This window comes from Tachysurus fulvidraco, chromosome 3, assembly GCF_022655615.1.
Source record: "Tachysurus fulvidraco isolate hzauxx_2018 chromosome 3, HZAU_PFXX_2.0, whole genome shotgun sequence".
Lineage (NCBI taxonomy): Eukaryota > Metazoa > Chordata > Actinopteri > Siluriformes > Bagridae > Tachysurus > Tachysurus fulvidraco.
The window spans coordinates 17,750,518-17,777,551 of NC_062520.1; the positions used below are offsets into that span (position 1 = coordinate 17,750,518).

A 27,034-nucleotide genomic window follows, 5' to 3' on the forward strand; every position below is an offset into this window, starting at 1 on the left:
TCTCTCTCTCTCTCTCTCTCTCTCTCTCTCTCTCTCTCTCTCTCTAGCTGCAGCTGAACACTTGAAGCCCCCCACTGTATTATGGCGTTAATAAAGGGCCAGGATGCTCAAAGGGAGTGGCGTGTGCCACACAAAGAATAGACGGCTGCTGCCGCAGTCTTCAGCCCTCATTAACTTTTGTCTCATTGCAACAGTCATGTCCTGTTATTATCTCTTTCTCACTCTCCCGTATCTCTTCCTCGTTCTCTTTCCCCTGACACTCCTCTCTTGCTCTTTGTCTTTCTTACTCCCCAGGCTGCTTGTGTTTTCTTCTCCACTCACTGGCAGAGACTGGGTCTACTCTGCTTCTGCATCACAAAGAAGTCAGCATACAAAATCAAGACAATATCAAGCTTCCAAGGCATCAGACCCACTTATAATAATTTTGGGGAGATGTATTCTTAATAATGAAATATGTTGTGTGATGGTGAACTGACAGCCATATTACAGAATGAATTTGTGTGTGTATGGGGGTGGGGGGTGGGGTGGGGTGGGGTGTATGAATAAAATTTGGGAATACTTAGTCTGCGTGCCTGCATGTGTCATCAAATATGTTTGTGCCAATTTCAATTTAAAAAGAGTCAAATTGAAATGAAAATGTAGCAACACAAAAGAGTTACACACAGTACAATAGATGCGTTCAATGAAGAAAGCAATTTGAGAGTGTATGTGTGTGCATGTGTTTGTGTAGTTACTGTATTCTTGGCTTGTTTATATCGCTCAGTCACCACTAATGAGTGATCAGCTTTCCCAGCATGAGAGTCGTGCGGGTAATTCGGTGGCGTGCCATGTTCCCAAACGCAGGAGAGGAGCTTCATTAATGAGGAGACCTGTATAATCAAACAATTAGCGTGCCATCTGAGACCAATGCATTCCACTCATCAGTGAAGACTTGTCCCTGACCAGCATCCACTTCCTCTTCCTCACTACTCTTTTCATGAATATGCCCGACAACCTCTTCTTTCTCTAGGGCATCAGCAAGCCAAAGATCACAAAACCCCCCACTAAAAAACATCCACTCTTCTGGGCAGAGTGACTCATAACAGTAGCCAAGCAGACAGACTAAAATTTTTGTTTGTGGCCTAACCTCTCCCAGTTTATTTTATAATTTCTTTAAAAAAATCTCACACAATCTTTTCCTTTTAAAGAACAACTCAACAACAAAATGGTTTCTTTACTATTTTATTTACATTTCATGAATAGTAGGTGATGACTGGTAATTGTAGAACGTCTCACATTAATTACATGCAACATAACATTAAACATGTTTCATAAAGACAATTTATAATTAGTACTTTGCAATCAAATGGGTAAAAATAACAGGCCTATTGCTGCAGTTGTGAATCATTCATCATCAAGTACAGTCCACTGCCCGTATTTTGTCCTATCACACTTACCATATAAACAATAGATGAGTAATGAGAAAAGCTGGAAGAAGACATTTGGCTACATAGTCTACGATAGTAATTTAGTATTAGCAATGAAACACCCTCAAATCTATTGAATAATACATGGAATTGGGAAGGTTTGATGTTTCTGTAATCACAATGGATTACATTTTGCAAAGTATACAAGCCACCTCATTATTTTCAGAATATAGATGATCCCTGGATGTCGCCACATCACATATTACCTCATCCCGAATAGGGATCTGGTTATATGAAGAATTTTCTGAGCTCATGAATAATACATGACTCTCAGCTGTCTAAGCATATTAGGAATGGCCCTGAATGGCTGATGAGATTTACATGGTGCAAATAAAGCCCAGGGTTACTGAAGGGGCCATATTAGACGTAATCTAACTAGAGTGCAAGTGAAAATATATTAATAAATATCTGCACATTGAAATAAATAAATAACAAAGATTATTGGACTGGTGAGTATGCACGTGAGTGGGCGTGTGGATGTCATGCAGGCAGAGGAAAATATTAGGTGCTCCTTCTGCAGTGTGCTGTTTTATAATTTTGGTTATCACTTTTTAATAGCTTGTTTTGTATGCAATCTTCATGATTTTATATGTTGTGTTTCACAAACACACACAGACTCACACACACAAATATATATATATATATATATATATATATATATATATATATATATATATATATATATATATATATATATATATATGTGTGTGTGTGTGTGTGTGTGTGTATGTATGTATGTATATGTATGTATATGTAATTTCTGTATATGTATTTGTTTTTAATAGTAGTGCAGATTTTATTTAGTACATAGATGCAGTTTTTATTTAGTAGTGTGTGTGTGTGTGTGTGTGTGTGTGTGTGTGTGTGTGTGTGTGTGTGTGTGTGTGTGTGTGTGTGTGTGTGTGTGTGTGTGTGTGTGTGTGTGTGTGTGTGTGTGTGTGTGTGTGTGTGTGTGTGTGTGTGTCTACTAAATAAAAACTGCATCCAAAAAAGCCTTTTCTTGCTTTAAACAGATGATACTACTAGGCCAGAACCCCCTGTGTCTCTGTCAGATGAATCAGCATAAATTAGCACTGACTACACCTTTCTAATAAACTACAGCTACACAGCTGATCCATGTGGTGGGGGATGCCACAGACAAATCCACAAGGAGTCCCAGTTAGGTTCCCCTGGTAATTAGCAAATTGGACAGAGTACTTTGGTCAATTATTCAAATCTCTCTCTCTCTCTCTCTCTCTCTCTCTCTCTCTCTCTCTCTCTCTCTCTCTCTCTCTCTCTCTCTCTCTCTCTCTCTCTTGCTCTCACTCTCTCTCAAGAAAAATCTATGGTATGCATTGCAGTGTTTTTCAATAATTGACATCACTAGCATTGCAGCTGTAATGCTTCAGATGTAATCTACTTAATTGCCATAATTCATATGACCTTAATTTTATTGTTAGAATGAATATCACTTATATGCTAACACATGAGGACAGACACACACACCCTGGTACTGCTGACACCCAAGTGAATTTGCTTTGTTCAGACAGACACAGGACAGCAGTTGTGTTTATGTCTGGCCACAGCTAATTCTTGGATCTACCCTGTTTACATGACTTTACATATATGTATATTTATATATATGAATTGTGATCCTATGATGTTCACTTTTTACTAAAAACCTGATGCATCACTTTTTACTAAAATTTACTAACTCTTATTTTACAACCTTTTACAACCTCTCTCTCTCTCTCTCTCTCTCTCTCTCTCTCTCTCTCTCTCTCTCTCTCTCTCTCTCTCTCTCTCTTATGCACTGTGAACAAGGTTATGTCTGGTCTCAGAGCTCACCGTTTGCTTTAGCTACAGTATGAGGCCATTAAGCAGCACAGTGAGAAATTGGAGGAGTGAGACTCATTTCTCATTATAGCTGCCACCAGCTCCAGGGACCTTTCATTTCCTCTACCCAAACACGCTAAGGGTGATGGAGGGATAGAAAGAGAAAGAAATAGAGAAAGACTGTGATAGAGATAAAGAGATTAATAGAGAAAAGGGAAAACAATGAAAGATAGCAATTGAAAGAGAAGGACAGAAGTGGAGACAGACAGAGAGAGAGAGAGAGAGAGAGAGAGAGAGAGAAAGAGAGAGAGCGAGCGAGAGAGAGAGCAAGTGGGTTAGTCTAAGTGGTGGAGATTGCTACAGTTCTCCTGCTTTTGAGATATGGTCCACAAATATCACACGTCTGCCATAGAAACTGTCGCCATGCCACAGTGCCAAGCCACCCACTGCCGTTTTTGTGTGAGAAAGAACAGAACAGCTGGCACCTCCGCAACCTCTTTACCTGCTCAAATAAAGAGAGGATTACACCCCAAGCCACCCAGCCGACTATCTGTTTACCCTGTTGGCACCAGAAGAATCATAGGGAAAACACTGTTATACTAAATAAGCAATGGGATGGATATACTTGCTTCAAGAGCAAACATGTTTGAATCAAAAAGCCAATTTTTGATTATAAACTAGTCCAGCATTGTCTGTGGATCTGTGGACTTTGGATCAGTAGAGTTGTGAAGTTTGATGTCACAATGCTTCTGTCATGCTATAAATCTTTGTAGACAGAAAAAAAACATAATTTCTTAATCCAAAAAACATGAAGGAGTGTTGCATGCCTTTAGCTATGTTTCATCACTCAGAAATCAGAACAAACAATTCATGCAGAGGGACAGTCACATAAACAAACCTCACAGTCTGGAACTTCATCAGTCAAACTGGCAATGATGTTAAATGGATATAGATAGAATTAAACATTAAAATGGGTTCACATACACAGTTATTATAGACTATTATTTCTAAAACAAACAAAATCATTATCTATTACATCAATTAATTTCTGTAAATAATTAATAGTTATATTCTGTTTATATGTTTTATGTGTTTTTAGTTTGTTGGTTAATTGTTACATAACTTTGCATATATAATATGGCACAAATCAGATTCTTTCCTGAAAGAAAAATAATGTGGACAGATTTTCACTTATTGTTGTTTTTCCAACTAAAGTAAATATTTCTCATTAAGAACTGTTCATGAGCAGCTCTCTGGTTTATTCCACTCATTGTGTAAAGTAACTCTCTTTAATGGTGCTAAAATGAGGAGCAGACTGGAGGTCTTGATAGACCAAGGGAGTCAGTGGTAAACAGACAGTGGGATGTTATTGCTTTTGCTGCCGGCCATATCATGGCAACACACAAAAAGTCATACTCTCAGAAGGTGACCATCTGGTCATTAATCCCTGAGTGACTGAAAAAGCAGCTCCTCAACAGGAACATATTAACATGGGAATTAGATAGCAAATTAATCAGTCTGATCTACATATTAAAAGGTGACAGGTATTGCTTTTAAACCATAGATGCACAATAATCTTGGGGGGGAGAGAGAGAGAGAGAGAGAGAGAGAGAGAGAGAGAGAGAGAGAGAGAGAGAGAGAGAGAGAGAGAGAGAGAGAGAGAGAGAGAGAGAGAGAGCTTTCCAAGACTAATCAGGATAGGTTTAAAAAGAACCCCAAACATGATGGACATGATATATATATATATAGATAGATAGATAGATATATATATATATATATATTTAGATAGATATGTTTCTAGATATATATAGATAGATAGATAGATAGATAGATAGATAGATAGATAGATAGATAGATAGATAGATAGATAGATAGATAGATAGATAGATAGATAGGAAGGAAGGCATACTCAGACATGTTTCTCTATAACAGTCTAATATGAAAGTGATACAACTCTAAATGCCATAAACATTTACCTGTATTGTCACCATGTTTGCAAAGGAAAATCTAAAGAGGTGGATTTGTTTATTAAGAAAGATCTGTTTCCTAACTCAATATTCACAATACATAAACAAGGGAGCTCATGTATCATCCCAGGCTGCAAAATGGCATTTGCCTGACAGCAATCCCCACAGGCAATCTCTGCATTCACCAAGAATATAATTTCTGATCTAATTTCAGAATTGCATATCAGCAATAAATTCATCTTTCTCACAGCAGCTGTTCTAGGATTAAAACATTTAAGTTATTATTTAGCTTTATACTAAGCTGTTTTTCATTGCAATGATGTAAAAAATTACTATGGAGAAAAGAGATGTTCCATACTCATGTTTACGATGAACCCATCCCATAGGCACCATGCCAAAAGACCTGTAGCTTTAGTTCTGCCACATTGCTCTGGCATTTACCGTGACATATTGCCTGTGTGATCATGGAAGCTTGGGGTCATGTTTGTCCTCCATGGCTGGCATCCCATCCCAGCTGCAACAGAGCCAGAACCCTTGCTCTCTTCTCTAATCACTTGTTCTCTGGGGATGGATGGATGAATTGAGAGGGGGTGGAGGAGAGGCATTTTGGATGTGAGAGAAAAGCCTGGCATGGGATGTAGAGCTCGTTTCTGTAATTCATCCCCCTGGAGCTGGCACAGACTGCATGTTGCCCATTCCTCCATGTTCCCCTCTTTTGTTCACCATCTTTCCTCTCTTTAATTTTTTTCTCTCTTGTGATGTTCTTTCATTTCCTTTTCGCATTTGTTTATATCACAACAACATATTGGCTGAAGAGTACACAGACTCAAACTAATCTAGATAAAGAGGATATTTTACACACTCACAATGCTGTAAATGAGACTTTCAAATTAGCCGATTATGGGTCTTAATACTTGCACATGCATTATAGAAATTTAGAAAGTTTTTATTCTTTACATAATGTACTCTTCCTCAAGACTACTGAAGAATAAAAAAAATCTTTCTTTTTAGTTCTTAAAAGCTATGATATTTTTGACACTTCAGTCATTTTTCACTATCAGCATATTCCATATAAAATTTCTGATGGCAAATATATTTTTACTGTGTGGCACCAACAAAAATTGGTTAAAGAACAACCAATCAATCACTTCACTTTAAAAAAATTTAAATCATTTTGGTTCTATCTCTAAATGTTGGTTATTTTACCTCTATATTTAAGAGTGTACATTAGACCAAATCTGGAATGTGTTTCACTATGTGAAACTTATCACATTTGGATTCAGAACTAAACCTGCAGGCTTTATAAGAAAAAGACCTCAAACAGAGGAGCATGTGGACCAGCTTAAATAAATAAATAAATAAATAAATAAATAAAACAACTATGGACTGAATCGTTCTCCTTTTTTCCTTGCAGGAATCTACACTAAATTGAAATGGAATAATGATTTTATTTAAAATGACAGATTATGCTTGAGCTTATTTTCTGTGTATTGTCTGTATTGGTTCAAATTTGTAATTTATGCATATACCTTCACAAATTACATGTTTTGATTTGACACACACTCAAACACATCTCCACATTCAGAATGTGTGTTTATGATGCCCTTCATGTGTAGTGGCTCTGGATCCTCTGTGACACTGGTCAGGAGCTGCAGGGGTGAAATATAGACTATCTATATCCATTTTAATATTGTTATTATTATCATATTTTATTGTGATTATTTTATTATTATTAAACAATTTAGAAGTCACTTTTAGTCTTAAAAAATTACTTTATATATATATATATATATATATATATATATAACAATCACATTTCTAGATTTCACCTGATTTTATATACATCATTCAAATACTTGGGATATTTGTTAGCTTCAGGGCTCTTGCTTTTGTTTATGAGAGTGCCTGTAGCAGACATTGTACACTAATAGGTGCTTTAAATAGCACCAATTATCCAGAAGCCTGAGGTGTTCAATCACTCTGGGGCTATTAGCCTGTAATCAGGTAGTGTCCAAGACCCTGCATATTTTGGTCCTTCTCTCCACCATCCACCCTAACCATTCCTCTGTCGGGGGTGGAAGTGATTAAAAAGAAAAAATATCTCCTCTGCTTTAAAGTGCATTGCTGACAAGGTAAAGGCATGTGCAGGACTGGCTTGTGTATTTGAATCTAAATGAGAGCAAACTGTCTGAATCATTTTGACTATAATGTTGCCATACCCTTGTATTTTCTTTTCGTTTACATCTTTGCCTTTTGCACTTACACTACTATATTTTGCTCATGTGGTTATAGAAAATTTAGGAATTAATAAATATGGTGCAAAAAACAGCACATGTATTTTGTAAAGTTCAATGGAAATGGTCTGTCAGGCAACCAAGAAAATATCATAACCATTTTCATATTTCAGTAAAGTGTCTGGATCATCCTTTCTGTTATATTTGCAGTATACACACATGCATGCACACAAACACACATTCACACACCTGTTCAAACAATCATCGACTTTACAACAGCAAACCTGGCCTGTTTGCTAAAAACAACGTACGCTGAAAACATTTCCAAGCTGTTGATCTCGGTGTGACGGCTGCTGCATGGCAATTGACCAGCAAGGCTCCGAAGCCTGTTCTTATCTTACAGGATGTGATCATTTCCCACGATCCCCCTCTTCAGTATACACAACCAGACAGAACGCCACCAGAGAGAGCGAGACAGATGCAGTCAGGTGTGCCAGCCTCAAACAAAGAGACAGGCTTACAAAGGGTCCTATACATACACAATTTCATTAAATAATACACCATTTTACAATACCTTATCTTGCCTGATCATTGCAGCAGTGACTTTGGGAGACAGACTAAGCTTAGAAATAGAAATAGTTGTGATTTAGATTAGTAGTAGTCTTTATAACAGAGAATTGTGTGTTTTATGCATGACTGATAATGTCTGTGGTCTCAAGATACAAGATGCATGTTAGATGTTCTTTAGCATAAATTAGATAACAGATCTAAACATCGTCTATGAAATCTATTTAGTCCACACTGATAAGACTAACAAATCCAACTTTCTTAACCTTCAGATCCTGAACAGATCATTCCAATAGAGGGCACAGTTGAGAGCGAGAGAGGGCACAGTTGAGAGCACACCCACACAGCTCACACCATTCAATACAACAGAATTAAAAATACAACACTATACATTAATCATGCAGTTCCAGAAGCTAATGCAAAGTGAGCTAATGCAAAGAATTCATATGGTGCATTTCCAGTGATAAAATAATTGAGTGCCAAGAGCTAATATGATGAAAATAAATGGCCTTATGTTAGGGGTATTCTGTATTATTTCTGTATGTGCATAAATTATATATACATATTATTTATTATACATCATGTTAATTCTTGCAAAATGCAAATATGTAGATCAATATTTCCAGTTAAACTACTGTAACATAAGTGAAGAAGAGAATGGAAAAGTTGGTATAGTGTAATTCTAGGCATCTAAAAACTGTTTGTATTTAAATAAATAACATATTTTGATAAGTATGGAATACACATTCATATAACCAAATGCCTCTGGAAGCCAGAACTGCAATACTTAATATATTTTAAGCATAGTAACAAGCAGCTTTATATCAAGAGGTCCACTTTTGCCTGAACAAGATTTAACACAACTGCATTGGGACAGTAATTTTATTATTACATTCTCTCATTTTTGTGTAAGGTGAGGATGTCCCCAGAAAACTGCTGAATATCACTGACAACAGATTGTTCAAAAAAGAGGGCAAATTGACTCATAAATTCTGATAATATTGTATGTGTTTAACCAGTTTCACACCAGAATAACCATATGATAAATGTGTAAAAATTTAAACAAACAAAGGCAACTAAATTTCACAGAAATGCGGTTCTAATAAAAGTGAAAAAGCTCATCTGCACATCTAACCTTAGTGGTATCTTGAAAAAGTCTTAACTACCAAATGTGAGGCCAAGATTTTTATTTTGTGTACAAAATTCAACAAAATCAAAACTATATAAAATAAAAGAAATCCTACAATGTACCAGGAAAAATAGTCACTTTATAAATTTCGTGGTTAGCTTTGAAATTGAAAATGAATTAAATGTACACTGAACCTATAAATCTATACGTATGCTCTCCTTTTGAAAATATTGAATATAGTTAGTTACAATTAATCCAGTTCTTCATTCAAATTCTTATTTGTAAAAAAAGGTAATATTAAAAATACATTTGAAAAACATGTAAAATGTGAAGTGTGTATATAAATGATTTGTAACTGTGTGAATGTACATAATCATGACAGAAGAAAGCATAATTTGCTTTAAGATGTGAGATCTTTATTAGCAGAACAATCATGTATTTTTTCACTACACTTATGGAAAACACAATATTTACAAAACAAAATTTTTCAATAAAAATATCTTATAATTACAATAGCATATAGATATTTTCTTACACATACAATTATAGAACATCCTATTTTTATATTTACAGGATTATTTGTCAACATGTATTTTTTCTTTACAATATTAAACAATTCAATTGCAGAGAAATCCCTGTTTAAAACAAATCATCTACCTTTAACAATAGATGTCAATATTTTAACTTTCAATGTTATTTTCAATGTACTGTAAAGATTTACAGTATGAAGATTCTTAGTAAAAATTAGACAAGATTTTTCCTGGTATGTTCAATTACCAATAAGGATATAAGAGAGAGAGAGTGAGAGAGAGAGAGAGAGAGAGAGAGAGAGAGAGAGAGAGAGAGAGAGAGAGAGAGAGAGAGAGAGAGAGAAATTTTTTAGCATTATCCAAATTCAGCATTTCCTTCACTGACAGATAATAAGAGTGAACGGAGAAGAAGACTGGCTGCCTCAGCCATCACTGACAGTTAACACTGAAATGTTTATAAATTATGGTTTAGAAGCCATTAGTTTCAGAACTGCTTCGCAATCCCACGTTGGGCCTGGTGTGTGTTGAATATGCTGCCAAAGCTTGGCTTGGCTTTGGATGGGCTCACTGCACACCTGTGAGAAGCGAATGAATAGAGGGGGTGTGTGAACGGCTTGTTGCAGACTGACTGGCGCCACCGACAAAACATAGAGCACGCTTGATCAACAACCCAAAACAAACCGGCTCAGACAACAAGCATAGCACTACGCAGTCCACAGCTCCTAGTCTCTCTGTCCACATTTACACACACACACACACACACACACACACACACACACACACACACACACACACACACACACACACACACACACACACACACACACACACACACAGCTGCAGTCAAACCAGACTGGATACTTCACCTTCGAGCCACTGATTTAACCCTCCGTTAGTGAGATTGCTACACTAGGGACAGTTATTGCACAAAGTACAGCTGCAGCCGAGTGCCACCAGTGCTCAAATATCCTACAGTGCAACCAATAATAAATATAACACACACCTTTGCACAGAATACAATCTTCAATTTAAATTCAATTAATGATAGACACTATCAATAGTTACAATTAAATATCAATGCACCTTCTTGCTGTGCAAGGCTTTTTTTTTAGAGCTGAATGTAGATTATTACTGCAACTGTCCTTACAAGGATTTATTCATAACTCTTTTGCTGTCACAAGTTTAAACTCGTTTCTGAAATTAGCACAGAGTTTATAGCTGCTGAATTTCTCATCAGTGTACAGTATGTTGGACTGCTGGAGTAACTGCTGGAGGAGGAATCTAACAGTGCAATTTGAAAAAATATCTCTCAGTAAAATCTCATAGTTTAAACTAAATTATTTTTTTTGAAGATACAATTTTGGTTTGGTTTTGTTTAAACAGGCTATTCTAAAGTCTATTCTAAACTCTAATTCACTACGCATTATGGGAATATTTTCTTCTGTCATGCCACCCACCCAGTAATGCACAGTAATACACAGTAATTGTATTATACTGTGAACAATACTACCATAATCATTAACTGGTTACTGAAGTCAACATATTCTCTCTAATAAGAAAACATATGTGCAAATATATTCAGTATTTACAAAAAATATACTCACCACTGCTTTATGCTGCATTTTAGCTGCACAAAATCGTGTCCTCCTGCTTATTGACAACTGGTGTCCTCTGAAAACAGGTAAATAGGTAAACAGGTAAACAGGTGAAGTCTCACTGTCCTCTCACATTGAAAGGCCACAGTATTTAAACAAGATGCCTAATTCCTGCTTTTGCTCTCTGCTCTAAATAAACTTTTTATTCCGTTGAAAGCACGAACAATGGACATGTGTCATGCGTTAAAAACGGACAAAAGAGAAAAAGACAGAAACCGCACAGGCCGCTTGCAGTCTGCGGTGTGCTGCGTGAGGCGACGTGAATGAAAAAGCTTTACGGGATGGACATGAAGCTGGATGCACATCACACAGTGCTACAGCTGAACAATATGGTTTAGGACAAAGCCAGAGCGCGCAGGCTGCTCACCTGCTCTGTGTTGAGGACGGAGAGCGGGGTGCGGATGGAGCTCCGCAGCCACGTCCCGCTGTGTTCGGTGTGCTCAGTGCGCTCGAGCGCCAGCTGCAGGTCCAGGATGTAGTCGATGACGTGCTGCAGGATCTCCACGCGGCTCACGCGCCGGTGCTGCGGGATGGTGGGCACCAGGCGCTTTAGACGGCTGTAGCAATCGTTCATGTCGTGCTGTAGGCAGCACAGATCAGGCTCGGCCGAGAGTTCAGCGCAGCTGCACGAGTCCCTCTGGGCCCGAGGCAGAATGGTAGCCTTCATCTTCTCATTCAAGGTAAATGTTGCAAAAAATAAAAAAAGAAGAAGAAAAAGAAATAGGAAAGCGTCAGCTCGCGTCTTGCTGATCGGTATGGAAATAGCAAAGAAGTGCAGGAACATGAGATGAGACAGGAGTCGTTATTCTGCTGCCATTCTCCAGCTCCATTCACTCAGGCGCGGGCCGTCTGGAGCCGATGTGTCTCCGCTGTACATTTATAGGAGAGAAAAAAGAGGCGGCGCTGCCGAAGCCGTGCACGCGGGCGCACACACACACACACACACACACACACACACACACACACACACACACACACACACACACATACACACACACACACACACACACACACACACACACACACACTCCTGGAGGAGAAGGCGCTCAATCACAGCGCTCCCCCATGAGAGTGATGGAGCACGGAGACCTGGAACAAGGCGGGTCTCTAAACTGCGGTGGGTCTCACACGGAGTTAGACAGGGAGGAATATGTGTGTGTGTGTGTGTGTGTGTGTGTGTGTGTGTGTGTGTGTGTGTGTGTGTGTGTGTGTGTGTGTGTGTGTGTGTGTGTGTGTGCGCGCGCTTGTAGGTGTTTATGTATAGTTAAGTTTACGGACCAGTTGCTTGTGCTAAAAAATGGACAGAGGTTACATTTTAATTGCAGGAATTAACTAAGTATAAGTATTAAGAATTATAATTAAGAATTAAGTATAATTCGCAACTCAATAAAAGGACCCAAAAGTCTGCAAACTAATGTGTTATTTTCTATATGAATACAGATAGATAGATAGATAGATAGATAGATAGATAGATAGATAGATAGATAGATAGATAGATAGATAGATAGATTGATTCACGAATCTAATTAATATATTAATACATAATCTATATGATTTAATTTCATAATTATTTTCAGTATCATAAGGTGTTTATCATTGTACATCAGGAGGGATAAAGACAAATCAAATGACTGACTGTTGTATGAAACAGCAATGAAACAGTGAGTTTTACTACTCTTTGCTGTGATGGATTCTTCCCTCTTTTTGGCAACTGGGTTGCTTCCCCCAGAAGAAGGACAAGTGCCAACTGTGTGATGTCACTCACTGACACACAGTCACACATATTAGCATCTAGTCAAATACTGCAAGTCCAGGGAACTGTTTGCTTCTTTGAAAGTCAGGTTTCTCATCATTCCTTCCATGTCATTTTGGCTTTTTTTTTTCATGTTATGGCCCAGTAAAACAAATGAAGATATATTTATGTAACTATTGTGAGTTTTTTTAAACCACTGCATGCTTTATGGAGGTTGCCTCTAAAAGAGCCTCCAGCATAGCAGGTGCAAAGAGTTTCCAAATAGCGCTATCAGTCATGTTCTGCGTGAGGTGGGGGTTTGTGTGCTTACTCCAGTGTTGGTATCCTCATTCCATAACAAAATCACTTACTGTGCAAAAATCCTAACAGTTTTCCCTTACCACAAAACACATACATATCTAATATCATAGTAGTAGTAGTAGTAGTAGAAGTAGTAGTAGTAGTAGTAGTATAGAAAGAGTACTTTATTCATTCCCAGGGCAAAATCTTTACAGTTGTATAGTAAAAATCAATTCTAACTAAAAATTTTAAATTTGAACAATTTTATTCTTGGCTTAATAACAGTATATTGATTTAAGTCTATATTCCTTTTACAGTAGGATATACCTTTGTTTAAAAAAGTGTGTTCAGTAAGATAATAAACAATTGCTATGAGCTCTTAAATAGATGTTAAGTATAGCCACTAAAGTTTTTCTCTTTTTTATTTCTAAATTCTAAAATTCTGTGAGAATTCTAAAAATCCCACAGAGAACACTGCAACAGAGGATACCATGTTAGAAAAAATCAGAAAGAGAACTCTTTTACATCAGTAATCATTAACCAATCAAAAAGCCATTATTATCTATCAAGGTATTAAATAAATATTAACTAATGTACATTATATAATGATGTTAATATTTTAGACATATAGAGTAGAATATGTATATTCTATAGGATAGAAGTTGATTATAAAAGTTATAGTTTGTGTCTATATTTTAAAGGTCTATTTCCCCCAAACATGATTACAACACATTGATTTTTTTTTGTTTGTTGACTGTAAAGGATCAGAAAATAACAAAATACTTTACTTTTGTAAAAAATTCTGCCCTTTTCGCAGTATGTTCTTAAGAAAATACTTTGAGATTATCAATTTGTAGTAGCTCCTAATCTCCATGTTGACCTTGTGGGAGTGTGTCTAGTGTCCAGCAAGCTAGACAAAACCTGCTATCTTGCTATCTTACTCAAAGCCAGCTCTTCAAAAGCCTGGAGTGGATGAATCTTTGATGGTGACCTTTCCTGGAATGCACCCTCCCCATCTCTCTCTCTCTCTCTCTCTCTCTCTCTCTCTCTCTCTCTCTCTCTCTCTCTCTCTCTCTCTCTCTCTCTCTCTCTCTCTCTCTCTCTCTTAATCTGGACACGCTAAGTAATCAAAGTAATCTTGTCAAAAATATCCCTCATTTTCAATAAAGGGGCATCTAAATGTTTTTCTAAAGAAAAAAGTTAAAATGTTAAATAGAAACAAAAAAATATATGTGTATATGTATTCACTGAATCCTAACTCAAAACATCATGAGCTCAGTGAATCATCCAGTGGATGATTCAGCTTCAAGCATTCTGTTTGATGCTTTAGAGGACAGCACTTCTAGATAGTGTGGACATATCACATTTCAATTGCATCACTGCTGCAGATAAACAATTAAAAGCTGCTGCCACCATTAATGAGAAGGAGAATAAATGTTAACCTGTAAAACTGTGCATTAAAATATCCGCTACCTCGAGGCTTGTGTTTATAATTACCATTATCCCCATTCAACACATTCGAGCCTGAGTCATTTATTACCCTGCATGTGTATACTCCACTTTCAGTTCTATAAACTCTTATGACTTTCTAAATCCATCCAGTCAGCATGAGACTTAAGCATGTAAGCAATGACTAGATTTTTCAATATGACCACTTACCTTAGAACCAAATCCTTACCAAATCTATGTAGAGTTTGGACTCACCTAAACAATCCATCATTGTACCAGTTTGTTCAGGGTGTTTTAACCTCATTGACCATCCTGCATAACCGAATAACAGTCGTTCACTGTCATTTGCACAGGTGCACCACTGTTTGCAGTGAAACCTGTATAGTCACCTGAATTACCATACACACAGGCACAAAAATGTGCCCACACCCTTTATCTACACTCTGCAAAAATGATGATGAATATTATATATTACACATTAACTTCATACTCGAATGCATAGTGCATTGTTTCTGTATGTAGATCCTAGATGGAGTGAAGCAGGATTTAGAGGATGAATGTGTCCATGTAAGCATAGACAAGCATACACATTTCATTGAAAAGTCTCCAGAATCTGCTAAATATTTACACAATGGAATGTGATCCAGTGATAGCCTTTTAGCTCAGTACTCTTGCTGAACCGCATGACCTTCATTACACTATATGGCAAAATGTTTATGGGCACCTGACCATAATACTTATACAGTTATAAAGCTCATAAATGTTTACGGATAATATATTCAATTGACTATATATACATTTTATTGTTGCTGTTACAAACATATATGAACAATTATTTAATTTTTGATTTATACCAAACATTTACACAGTGGTATATAATATATAAAATATTTTTTAGCTAAAGTAGATTGAACTATAGAACTGTAGAATATTTTTTCACAATGTTTGAATGAAAAGTCACTTGATTTTAACATTCATTTGTGTATTTATGCAGGTCTTATCATATTATTAAAAATTCATGTCAGTTTCTCTTTGTTTTTATTGAACTGCATTCCTATAAACTCACTTTCAAAACCCAAGCACCCCATCAACCTCTTCAGTTCCCTCTCTTAGAGTCACTGCTGCATTCCACTCCATTCTTCCTCTCATAGAGCGTAGCAGGGAATAGGATCAGAGATGGGAAGAGGCAGCATGCAGCACTCCGGGGTCGCTCACCAGAAAGACGCAGAGCAGATGGCGAGCTTTTGTCAGCGAGCCGTCCTTTCAGAACGTAGGAAAGCCCTCTCTCTCTCTCTCTCTCTCTCTCTCTCTCTCTCTCTCTCTCTCTCTCTCTCTCACACACACACACACACACACACACACACACACACACACACACTCACTCTCTCTCTCGCTCTCCTTTTCTTTATAGCTCTCTCTCTCTTTCTTCCTCTTGTGTTCCCTCTACCTCTTACGCACTCTCTTTCTTCTCTTTCTCACTCTTGGGCCAGTGCAAAGGTATGCTCAGGGCAGATGGTGGGATCACTGAAAGCTAATTCTTTAAGAAAAGATATTGTCTGCTTAGGGGACCAGCACACATTAGTGAAAAAAGGAACCAGGTCGCTGCTGTACCTCTGTGAATAGCCCACTTAAGCTAGAACATGCTTCAGCTAAACATAGCAATAAAACCATGAAGAGAAGAGTGGAAGCGGAAAAGATTTACTGAGATAGTAAGAATGAACTAAATTAAATTACATTTCACTCAAGTTAGTATCCCCAACCATTTATTATTTTAGCCAATGTCTGCATGTTTTCTTGAGTACACTAAATTAATTCAGAATTCACAGGTTAGTATTTATTTTTCAGTGGGTTCATGCAAAGCCAGCACTTCAACATTGCAGAGTAACAAGAATAGGGGTCCAGCTTCCTGTAATGGACAGTTTTACTGCAAGTGAAATTTGTACTGAAAGCATCCCAAGGGGGCCTCAGGCATCAGTCAGTTAAACAGAAAAAAATTGTGAATTTTTATTCAAAGGAAATATGTGGGAGCAGATTTCTAAATGAATACATTAGTGATGACATTCAAAGACACCTATCATGAGTTCAAAAAGGAGTGGGTGTACTGTAACCTTTAATACACTGTACACACACCCACACATGCACGCGCACACACACACACACACACACACACACACACACACACACACACACACACACACACACACACACACACACAATGTGCAGCTTTAACATTTGTGAATAAAATGTTTTAATAGTTTATATTTTTATTATTTTTATCAGCTCCAACTTCAGAATGGCAAACATCCACTGCAATACACATAACACCGGCAAATATATATATACATATATATATATACACACTACTTAAACAACAAAACAGACCAGTGCATACACCCTTGCCTAAATGTAATATGACTGACACTGATTTGTGATTTGTGTCTTCAGTACATACATGCAGGTGTGGCTCAGCAGTTAAAGCTTTTTTTTACTTGGACGATGTGAGCTCAAAGCAATCTTCAAGATCTTTATTTACAAGAAATGATACAGGGTAAATCTTTAATCTTCCTGCTGTAGTATGCTTGGATGGATGTATTTTTTTATTAGCTTTAAAACCTCAAGGTATCCTTATAAGGTGGAAACCAGTATTTTTTATTTCATAAAGGTTAAAGTGATCTTAATGTCATGATGCTTGAGGAAACTGGGGCTTAAAGTGACCCAATTCATTGAGGAAGGAAGAAACCAAACCTACCCAAAAATACTTTAAGGTTTTTGTGGCCTAATTCAATTCTGATTATTTCTCATGTTTAAAGGTTTATATTTCATTCCATCATTCTATGAAAGAGGTAATTATTTCACATACAGTATAAACTGTCAGTATATAATTATTATATAATGGTGCCAATGATTTTCCAGGAAAGATTTAATTCACCCCAGATATACCTTTCTGTTAATTGTCTATTAATCAATCTGATTAGCAGATTCCACCGTAGCACCAATATCTATACAAAAAGTTATTAACAAGCATTTAAAATATGATGTTATGTTTAATGATCACACAAGGGTAAATTTTTTAAGATGGTCTGAATGCAGTAAGCTGCTAATGCCTGGGGTTAGGTTTTTAGTTTTTTCCTCACGCTTTATCTTTTAATTTTATCTCTTTTTACACACACACACACACACACACACACACACACACACACACACACACACACACACACACACACACACACACACACACACACACACACACACACACACGCGCACACACACACACACACACACACACACACACACACACACACACACACACACACACACACACACACACACACACACACACACACCCCGATCTCAGTGTTTCCCAGTATTTGTAAAAGAATGTGTTTTAAGGCAACACAAAAAGCGCTCTTGTGGGAATGGGAGAGGATTAGCAGAGAGGGATGTAATGAGAGCAATAGGCCACAGCCTGATCCCTACTCATTAACTCATCCTTTCACCTTCATCATTCCTTCCATGCACTTGCATCTGATGTCCTCTTTAAACCTTCCACTTATTCAACAATCATTTATATGTACTCATAAGTAATAAAATAATAGTCATACCTTTCATTAGATTATATAATTATTATCTGTTACTTTTGGAATTGCATGGCTAAAAAGTAAGAAAACAGTAAATGGGTCATTTGATGACACATGATGGGTCTTGTTGTGGTTTGTGCTCTTTTGAAAACAGAGAGCACCTGATGTGTACCTTACGAATGAAGTCTCCACCTGCTTTGAACTGAGGCGATTGAGGAAAAGCTGTGCGGCACAGATGGCTGGATACCAAAAGAAGAGGATCGTTTTTTTCTCAGGGTCTTCGAAAAGGAGAGCTCTCTTTCTTGGCTAATATTTAGCTGCTTCAAATGCTAATGGCGAGGCTTCCTTCTCCAAGGTTAGCATGACAATTATGGGAATGCTTTAGATGTGGGACATTTGTTTACTGGGTGAAAGGGTGCGGGGAGGCAGTGAGCAGAGAGGCCCAAGCTATTTACCTCCTGCCTGTGAAGCCCAAGTCAATTTCAAGGTACAAAGCTGCACAGTTTGTATAATTAGCAAGCTGTAGTTAATTTTCATCTATCGCTTTTTCACTCCAAAAAATGTTTAAAAAAAACCCAAAAAGGATTTAAGATTTTTTGCCCCATTAAATTCAAGCTTTGATAGAAAGCTTCATTTTGTTGGCAGTTTATTTATTCGTCTTCCTCCTCTCATCTCCCAGTTGATAGCAATGATGAGAGAAGAGATGAAATTTGTCATTTCTCAGCAATTGAAGACCAGTTAAAAATCAGGCATGAAAAGGAAATTATATAATTTTTTTACCCTGCCATGCTATACACTTTGAGTACAGATTTCTGAAAATGTTACTGTCATTTACTCGCCACAGAGTTTATCTGTTCAGCTCCAAAACTCAGAGAGGAGATATTATGTTAAATTATTAATTTCATGCTTGACATGAAAGTTTTCAATCAATTTTTATTACATTTTGCCTGAACAAGTCGAGTTCATCTTTGGAAATGACCCTTATTGAATTTTCCACTTGCTCCATGGTGATACTTTAAATGTGTTTTGGGATATTTTGACTATTTATACAATTTCACAAACACATAATAAAACTCCTTACATTTATAATACAAAGAAAAATAGCTCCTTATCTCACCTAAAATAACATTCACTAAAATTCCCGTTGTGCATTGCACTCAAATGTACTTCAATTCCTTCAAGCTCTTTTCATGCATTATTCACCTCTTCTGTTACCGAGAGAGGACTCCAGGGACATGCTGAGAACTCATTGCAATATTTATGTGCTCCTTAGTATTGCTTTGCTACCAACCTTATTAAACTACATAGTTTCCTCAGGAACAATTTCCATGGTGTAAGAATATTCATTAATATGTATAATAAACAAATTACCATACCATAAATTACTTGCAATATATTCATTGTAACCACATATGACAGCATAGGTTCCTAGTGCAGAATTATGATGGTTCATTGTTCTCAAGATATGACAGTGTGATTGTTATGTGAACTAAAACGGCTGTAAGCAAAGTTAGATTTTGTTGATTCAAATCATATCCATAATGGGAATTATTATGCTACATTCATATTTGCTTTCATATCTATCAGCATAAACAGGCCCCATAAGGACAGACCTTTCTGCAGAATAGAAGGTAGTTTTGAGGATTGAAACTGAAGAAAGCATATGGTATTGTAACATTAGTTAAAATTAGCTTCGTTTATCAACAGAGACATTCCTGAGGATGCAGTCACAGACAGCCTTTCTTCATTTTATATGCAGTACATCAAAATGTGGAAGTCCACCATCTCAAACTGATCATGCTACAGATGGCATCATCCCCCCCCCCCAAAATTAAATGACAATCGTTTTTCTCATAATTTGCAGAATGTTGAGTGTTGATGACCATCTGTGTATGATGATATGCTATGCTGAAGAAGGTAAATCAGTCTGCATATCTGTGTTTATGTCCACTTATATTTATGTTTATTACATTTATTTAAACCCAGAGGTTTTGTGCACCAGGTCAGGATCAGTCTCATCTACATGTCCCCATAGGGACAACAAAATCTCTGTTGCCACGGCACCCATGTCCCTCAGCAACCCAGTCCCACAGCTTGCGGAGGGAATGAAGGACTGAGACAGGGAGAGGAAAGACAGAAAAGAGAGGGATTAGGTCTCCTCTCTTCGGATAAGGGCCTGTCTGATTGAGGCTCTCCTGGCAGAGTGGATTTGATCTTTCTACCTATCCCCTTCATCTATTTTCTGATTCCCATCATCCCTTTGTGTCATTCCTCTCCGTTCTTCCATCTACCCTGCTAAACTGCAATCCAACATCACAAACTTGCAGATTGTGTGTCAATACTGGTACCACTGGCTCCCCTGTGTCAGTGTCCCCCAGTGTGCACTCCAGTAGCATGCCTTCCTACGTGAAGACTATAGGAGCTCCATCTAGCACTAGCTTTTTTGTTTCCAAAACAAAGGACGGCTCTTGATCTGTGGTAAATAGGTTGCAGTTGACAGTTGACAGACATGCTGAGAATTTGTAACGACACTCATAGATGGCAGCGGGTATTATGTGAAGATAGCATCTCTTGTATCTGCTTAACTTGGTAATTGGACTGGGCCTGTGGGATGGGCGCATGAGCGTTTTGGAGTAAAGCCTCTGACCGGTGTGTGCTGCAGCTACAGTAGACAAAACGGAGTTGTGTTCACCAGGGTGACATATCCAGTGGGTGGGTCCCGCTGGATTCCATCGAGCAGCACGTGGGTGACACATTCATCACGCAGCCTGCACTTTCAGGCTGCTGTTATGAATCTAATTAGAGAGTGCTGCACTACCGAGGCTCGCTGAAGTAAAGTCACATCAGTCTCGCGGCTGTGATCACTCTAAAATCCCCCCTCCCTATCCCAATCTATACACAAACAAACCCAGAGGCTCCAGTGGAAGTAATCCAGAATGGTGCCCCACGGCTGTGCAGCAGAAATAGGGTCGGCACTAATACAGAGTTCTTGAAGATATATATATATACAGGGATATACAGGATATATAGAAAAACACAAGAAATGAATATTTTTCATTAATATTTTTAACATATTACTTTATGCTCTTTTCTTATGTTTGAAAGCTTCCATATAATTCCACATATAATTCAGTTGCATACACAAAATAGATTATCTACTAAAACTCCTGTCAGGACCAAAATGCTGCCAAAATCTTGCTTTCTAATTATTACGCTTAACTCAGTATAAGGACTTAGTTGTTATTTAAATGTTAAATGTGCCCTGTGACTTTACACAGACATTGATTGGAAATAATAGTAAACAATTAAGGTTGGCAGTAAACTGTCATAATACATACTTGTGAAGAACAGCACAGACATACTGTAAAGCTAACCAGATTGTCTGCATCTGTTGTTTCCATCATCCTTGTTTGAAATTATTTGAAAGTAAATACCTCACACTGGAAGACACAAGTGACATGTTCAATGAGACTTTTTGACTTTTGCTTTTGTATGGCTGACACTGAATACATTCAGTATCCCTTATGTGTTTGTCATGTTCTTCTTTGATACGGTAAAGTCACTCATCTGTGAAAATGTACAGACAATTTTCACACATTTATGAAAGATCCACTTGTGATGAAATTCTGTATGTGTGATGAATAGAAAGATGCTAGAAAAAAGGTACTAAAATACAGGAACTAAATATTTCACAGAGAATAGTGTTATTTAGAAATAGGTTAAATGTGAGTATAAGTAATTGGAAATCATTCAAACACAGCAGCATGGTATTTCTTATAGGCACAACCAAATGCTTGATGTCTGTACAAATACATGCACATTAGAGTGAATGCAAGAGTGTAATCATAGAACTGTTTTCTGTTCTACTATAGTGTTGTTGTTGTTTTTTTATTTTCCCAATGCAAATTGTCTTCATTGTGAAATGAAGTGCTTTAGAATTACTGTATAAATACAGTATGCAAAAGTGTATTGTGCTGTAGCACTTTAAAACTTATGTGAGTATGTCAGGCCTATAAAGGAGTGACAGGAAAATCTTTACTATCATCAAAGCTAGCTGCTGGAATCATGTCAACTATCTTAGTGTACATTTTGACATTTTGATATTTCTCTTTTTTAAAGAAACAACTATGTATTTTGTGGGACATCAGAGCAAAAATTAAAAAAAATTAGAACAAACCATGAAGAATACAGGTTATACTTCATCCTGATGTGCATGTAATTAGCTTTGAAAAGAACAAATCTAAAGAACAGCTCTTCATTTCTTTCCTTTTTTTCATCAATCCCTGTTGCAGTCTGCATTTTAAGACTTACTGCTCTTTCACACATCAAAGACATATGGTGAAAAATCTAAGAGCAATGTGGCCCTTGGTGTAAAAGAAATTAGAGCCCAATATCTTCCATAGCTTTTACATGTGTAAAGGAATGGGAAAGCATCGAATTAAATCTTTAATTTCTTTTTAGGTTTCTGTTCTCTAAGGTAGAAACTGTCAAAGACCAGGGTGGTGTTTGATGTATGACTAACATTAATGTGCACTCTATGCTACACCTCATTCATAAACTCTATAAATATATTAAAGATCACTGAGCAGTGCCTACCTCAGCACAATTCCCCATACAGTATTTACATATTTAAATCTATTTCGTTCAAGGCAAAGTGTGAGAGGGGTAAGACTGTGTGCTGAAGAATATGATTAGTGTTTATTTATTTCACTGTTTGAAACAATTACTTTTATATGGCAAAGCATATGGGGAAAAATGTGATCACATGAAGGCAAGTAATCAAAGCTGCATAGATTAAAGATTGTCAAAGGCCTCGGCTACTGTGAGAGTCAGTGGGGATCTCAATCTGTATGTAGAGGCATGCCTCTGAAGTCTTTCACACACACACACACACACACACACACACACACACACACACACACACACACACACACACACACACACACACACACACACACACACACACACACACACACACACACACACACACACACACACACACACACACACACACACACACACACACACACACACACACACACACACACACTCAGAAATGCATATATCCAAGTGCTTATAAGACTGGGCATCCATCCAGGTCTGTGCCACAGCAGACTGTGTGGCATGACACACTCACAGATTGCTGTACCCATGCCAAAGCTCCTGGAACCCCAGCATGTGTTTCATGTCCTCTGAACGCTTCACGTGTTGCCACAGCCCATCTGAATACTCGATAATATCAATAATTGATGCTCTTGAGGAGTAGTAATTAAATTAGTTAATTATGCCGGTAAAATTACATGTAATTATGTGACTGGAGGGTATGTTTAGTAAATTAGTCTCATCTATGCTCACTGTGGAGAATGCTGCCAAATTTAGTTCCTTGATGATTAGGTCTTTTTTAGCAGAAAGTAAATGAGCCATTTATGAGGAAAAATCATATGATCCAGTGACAACTCTCTGTAGGCTCCCTCACACTTTCTTCCAATGATTTACAATATAAAAATGAGAAAGTTTAAAACTAAAGTTATAAAGAAAACTTCTGGATCATTTCCCAGCTACAGCATAACAAAGTGCTGAGCTCCTGAAGCTGAAATGGGTTGTGAGAGCTACTCTGGATTGAATGGATGTTATTTCTGAACACAATGACAAAGACATACAATGCTTAATCTTAGACTACAGTTTGAGGAATGTAACCGATGAACTCCCCAGGAATTACTCAAGACTATGGTTCCTTTTAAATATCCTGCACATGATCTTTACATACATTTCATATAAATGATATGTATTAACTATCACCTCTAACTATCACAAGCTAGAAACTAGAAATGTTATATACGATATTTCTTAATTAAAAGCTAATAATTTCATAATAATTACTGCAGTCATATAATTTAATATATCTGATCATAACATACTTTCAAGTCTTTAATATACAACTTTAAGTTTTACTATATTAAGAGAATGATGGTAGGAAAATTTAGGTGGTGCAGTGGTTCATTTCCACCCATGGCTCCAGGGTTTCTGGAAAGATCCTGAGCTCATGTTACTGTCTAAGTAAAGCTACACAGGCTTTTCAAACTGTTGTAAAATTTCTTTGCAATAACATTTATACTAGAATAATGTAACTTTGTCAGTATAACAGTTTCATTACACCACTTATTCAGATCATCCTGAAATATTATGTATTCAGACTGAACTGTGTGAGAGAGACTGTGTACCTTTAACTCCTAATAATGAGCTCCAAGAGCCAGTCTGTGGTGATTGACAGATTGTCTGGTCCACTCACAGTGTGCGGTGGTGGATTTGCTTTTAGCCCTTTAGCTAAGTCAATATCTGAAAGCCATTAACAGAGGATCAAATTGTGAATTAAAATGTGCCTTACTCTGACTTCCCCTCTCACTCTCTGTCTCTCTCTCTTACTCCATCTCCTCTTCCAACCCCTTCCTCCCCCTTTCTTGCAAGATGCTACGGCAAGTTAATTGCATTATTCCACACATTCCCGGATCTTTGCATCTCATGTACCAATGGGTGGGGGGGGGGGGGCATACACTCACATACACACACACACACGTACACTGAGACTGCTATTGCAGGCTTTGATTTATTTAGAAGGAAGTCGCATTCCAAAGACAGGCAAAGGACGCATTCTCAGAATCAAAAAGAGGCCTTCATTCTATAGAGGAATATTCGATTTGACTGACTGGGTTGTCACGGAGACAGGCATGCATTTTGACAGCAGGGCTAACTGGCTGATTGAACAATACGAAAACAAGCGAGTCAGAAATCACAGGGACCCAGACTTCCCCCTGATGTTTATTTCTGAGGACTTAAACTAAAGCACTTTAATTTGACACGACAGAGGAAGAGGAGAGAGAATCTTGGGACCAAGAGGTTTAGGTGATGGACAAAGAGGAAACAGTAATACTACTTGAATCTTTATGTAAGTGTAATAGTAATAATTAATTAGATTTACGTGAATTTGAATGTGAAATGTGAGCCAGTGGTCAGCCTGCAGCAGACTGATGAACAGAATGTAAATTAATTATAAAATGGGTAAAAACCAATACCAATAAAAAAATAAAAAATAAAAAGCCCATACCAATACCCAAGTAAAAACAAATGGTGAAAACCTTTGGGAAGCAAAAAACAAAAACTTATTTTATTTTGTACCTTTATAAATACAATCATTACTCAAGACTCATACCTAAACTTTTAATATCATTTCCTCAGAAAACAACACAATGAAATCAGTTCAGTAATGTTTGTGATCACAGAAACAGAAAATCAGTTCTCTCATAATCTCTCATGTAAAAGGGTTATTGTGTTCATGAGTGCACACGTTTTATTTACCACTATTGTTTCAACACATTACTGTGCAGGGTTGGGTGCGAGTGTGTTGCAATACAAAGCAATTCTTTCTCTCCTCTCTTTGTCAAATTATAAAAAAGTTAAAAAAAATCCTGTTCTTTGTAATTGAATGCCTTGAGCATTACAATAACAACCATCCTTTAGTTCAGCTGTCAAGAGTTTATACAGAAGTGCAGCTACTCCACACACACAAAAATATACCAGGCCTTATTTTTCTGCCTACTCTATCTCATGTCCACACAAGTGTTTGGATGTTTCAGAGGTGGTACAAAGTAGGAATCTACACAGGTACATCTCATTATTACTGAAAGTATAAACAATGATAATGGCATTAAACGTTCAGTTTATTATTCTCTTATTCATCTTAGTAAGTGCTATAAATTATTGAGTAACTGCAATAAAACTTATTGGAAATAAGTGTGTATACTGTTATATAATCCTAAATCCCATCTGGGTTTCTGATGTATTCTACTTTATGTAGATGCATCATAAAGTATAACAGACGCCTCAGGAACTAAAAAACTAAAACCTACAATCCATCAATTATCAAGAGCTCTCTAGCTTTACATCATCTAGCTGGTTTTATTCTTTACACACACACACCCACACACACACACCCACACACACAATGTTTTTATATTATTTATTTATTTAGAAACCCACACACACACATAGGACAGTTTCCAGTTTAGCAGTTAAACAAGCTCCTTTGTAGAGGGCCTGACTGCCGTTTGGAGGAGTGTAATCTCTCCCACACCTGCAGAGAAGCTAAGCGGAAGGAGATTTATGGGTGTGGAATAGATGACACAGAAACACCTGGCACTTACAAACAGTCTGTGCTGCGCCTTCCACAGATCTTCAATGTGGGACATGAGAGATCGAGCAGGCACTGATTAGACGCAGCACATTCTCAAAGATACAATCTAAAATTATTGCCATCTTTGTAAAACAGCTCTATTCCTTTTAATCATTTAGTCCTGTTAGAACATTCTCTTTTAATGCTTGATGAGATCTGAATATAGTATTTTATGAATACAGAATGCTTTAGTGACCCATGTCCTGCTTGTGGACTCCTCGTCAGCTCATATGTTGTCAATATCCATCCATCCATCCATTTTGTACCGCTTATCCGGAACCGGGTCGCAGGGGCAACAGTCTAAATATGTTTTAGGTTAAAGAACTATGATGGCCAGGTTTAAACTTGATTCTGTGGTCATTTCACTGCTGCTATCTTGGCGTCA

The 27,034-nt window shown here is 37.3% G+C and overlaps 1 protein-coding gene across 1 annotated transcript; it reads right to left on the minus strand.

Annotated features, from left to right (window-relative positions):
• Positions 1-9,955: 9,955 nt before the first annotated feature.
• Positions 9,956-12,271, minus strand: id4 (inhibitor of DNA binding 4). The gene is made up of 3 exons (XM_027148918.2): positions 11,731-12,271; positions 11,313-11,379; positions 9,956-10,283 (listed from the first exon to the last, which is right to left on the minus strand). The coding sequence occupies exons 1-2, from the start codon at positions 12,145-12,147 to the stop codon at positions 11,332-11,334; spliced, it is 465 nt and encodes a 154-aa protein (XP_027004719.1). The 5' UTR covers positions 12,148-12,271; the 3' UTR covers positions 9,956-10,283; positions 11,313-11,331.
• Positions 12,272-27,034: the final 14,763 nt, after the last annotated feature.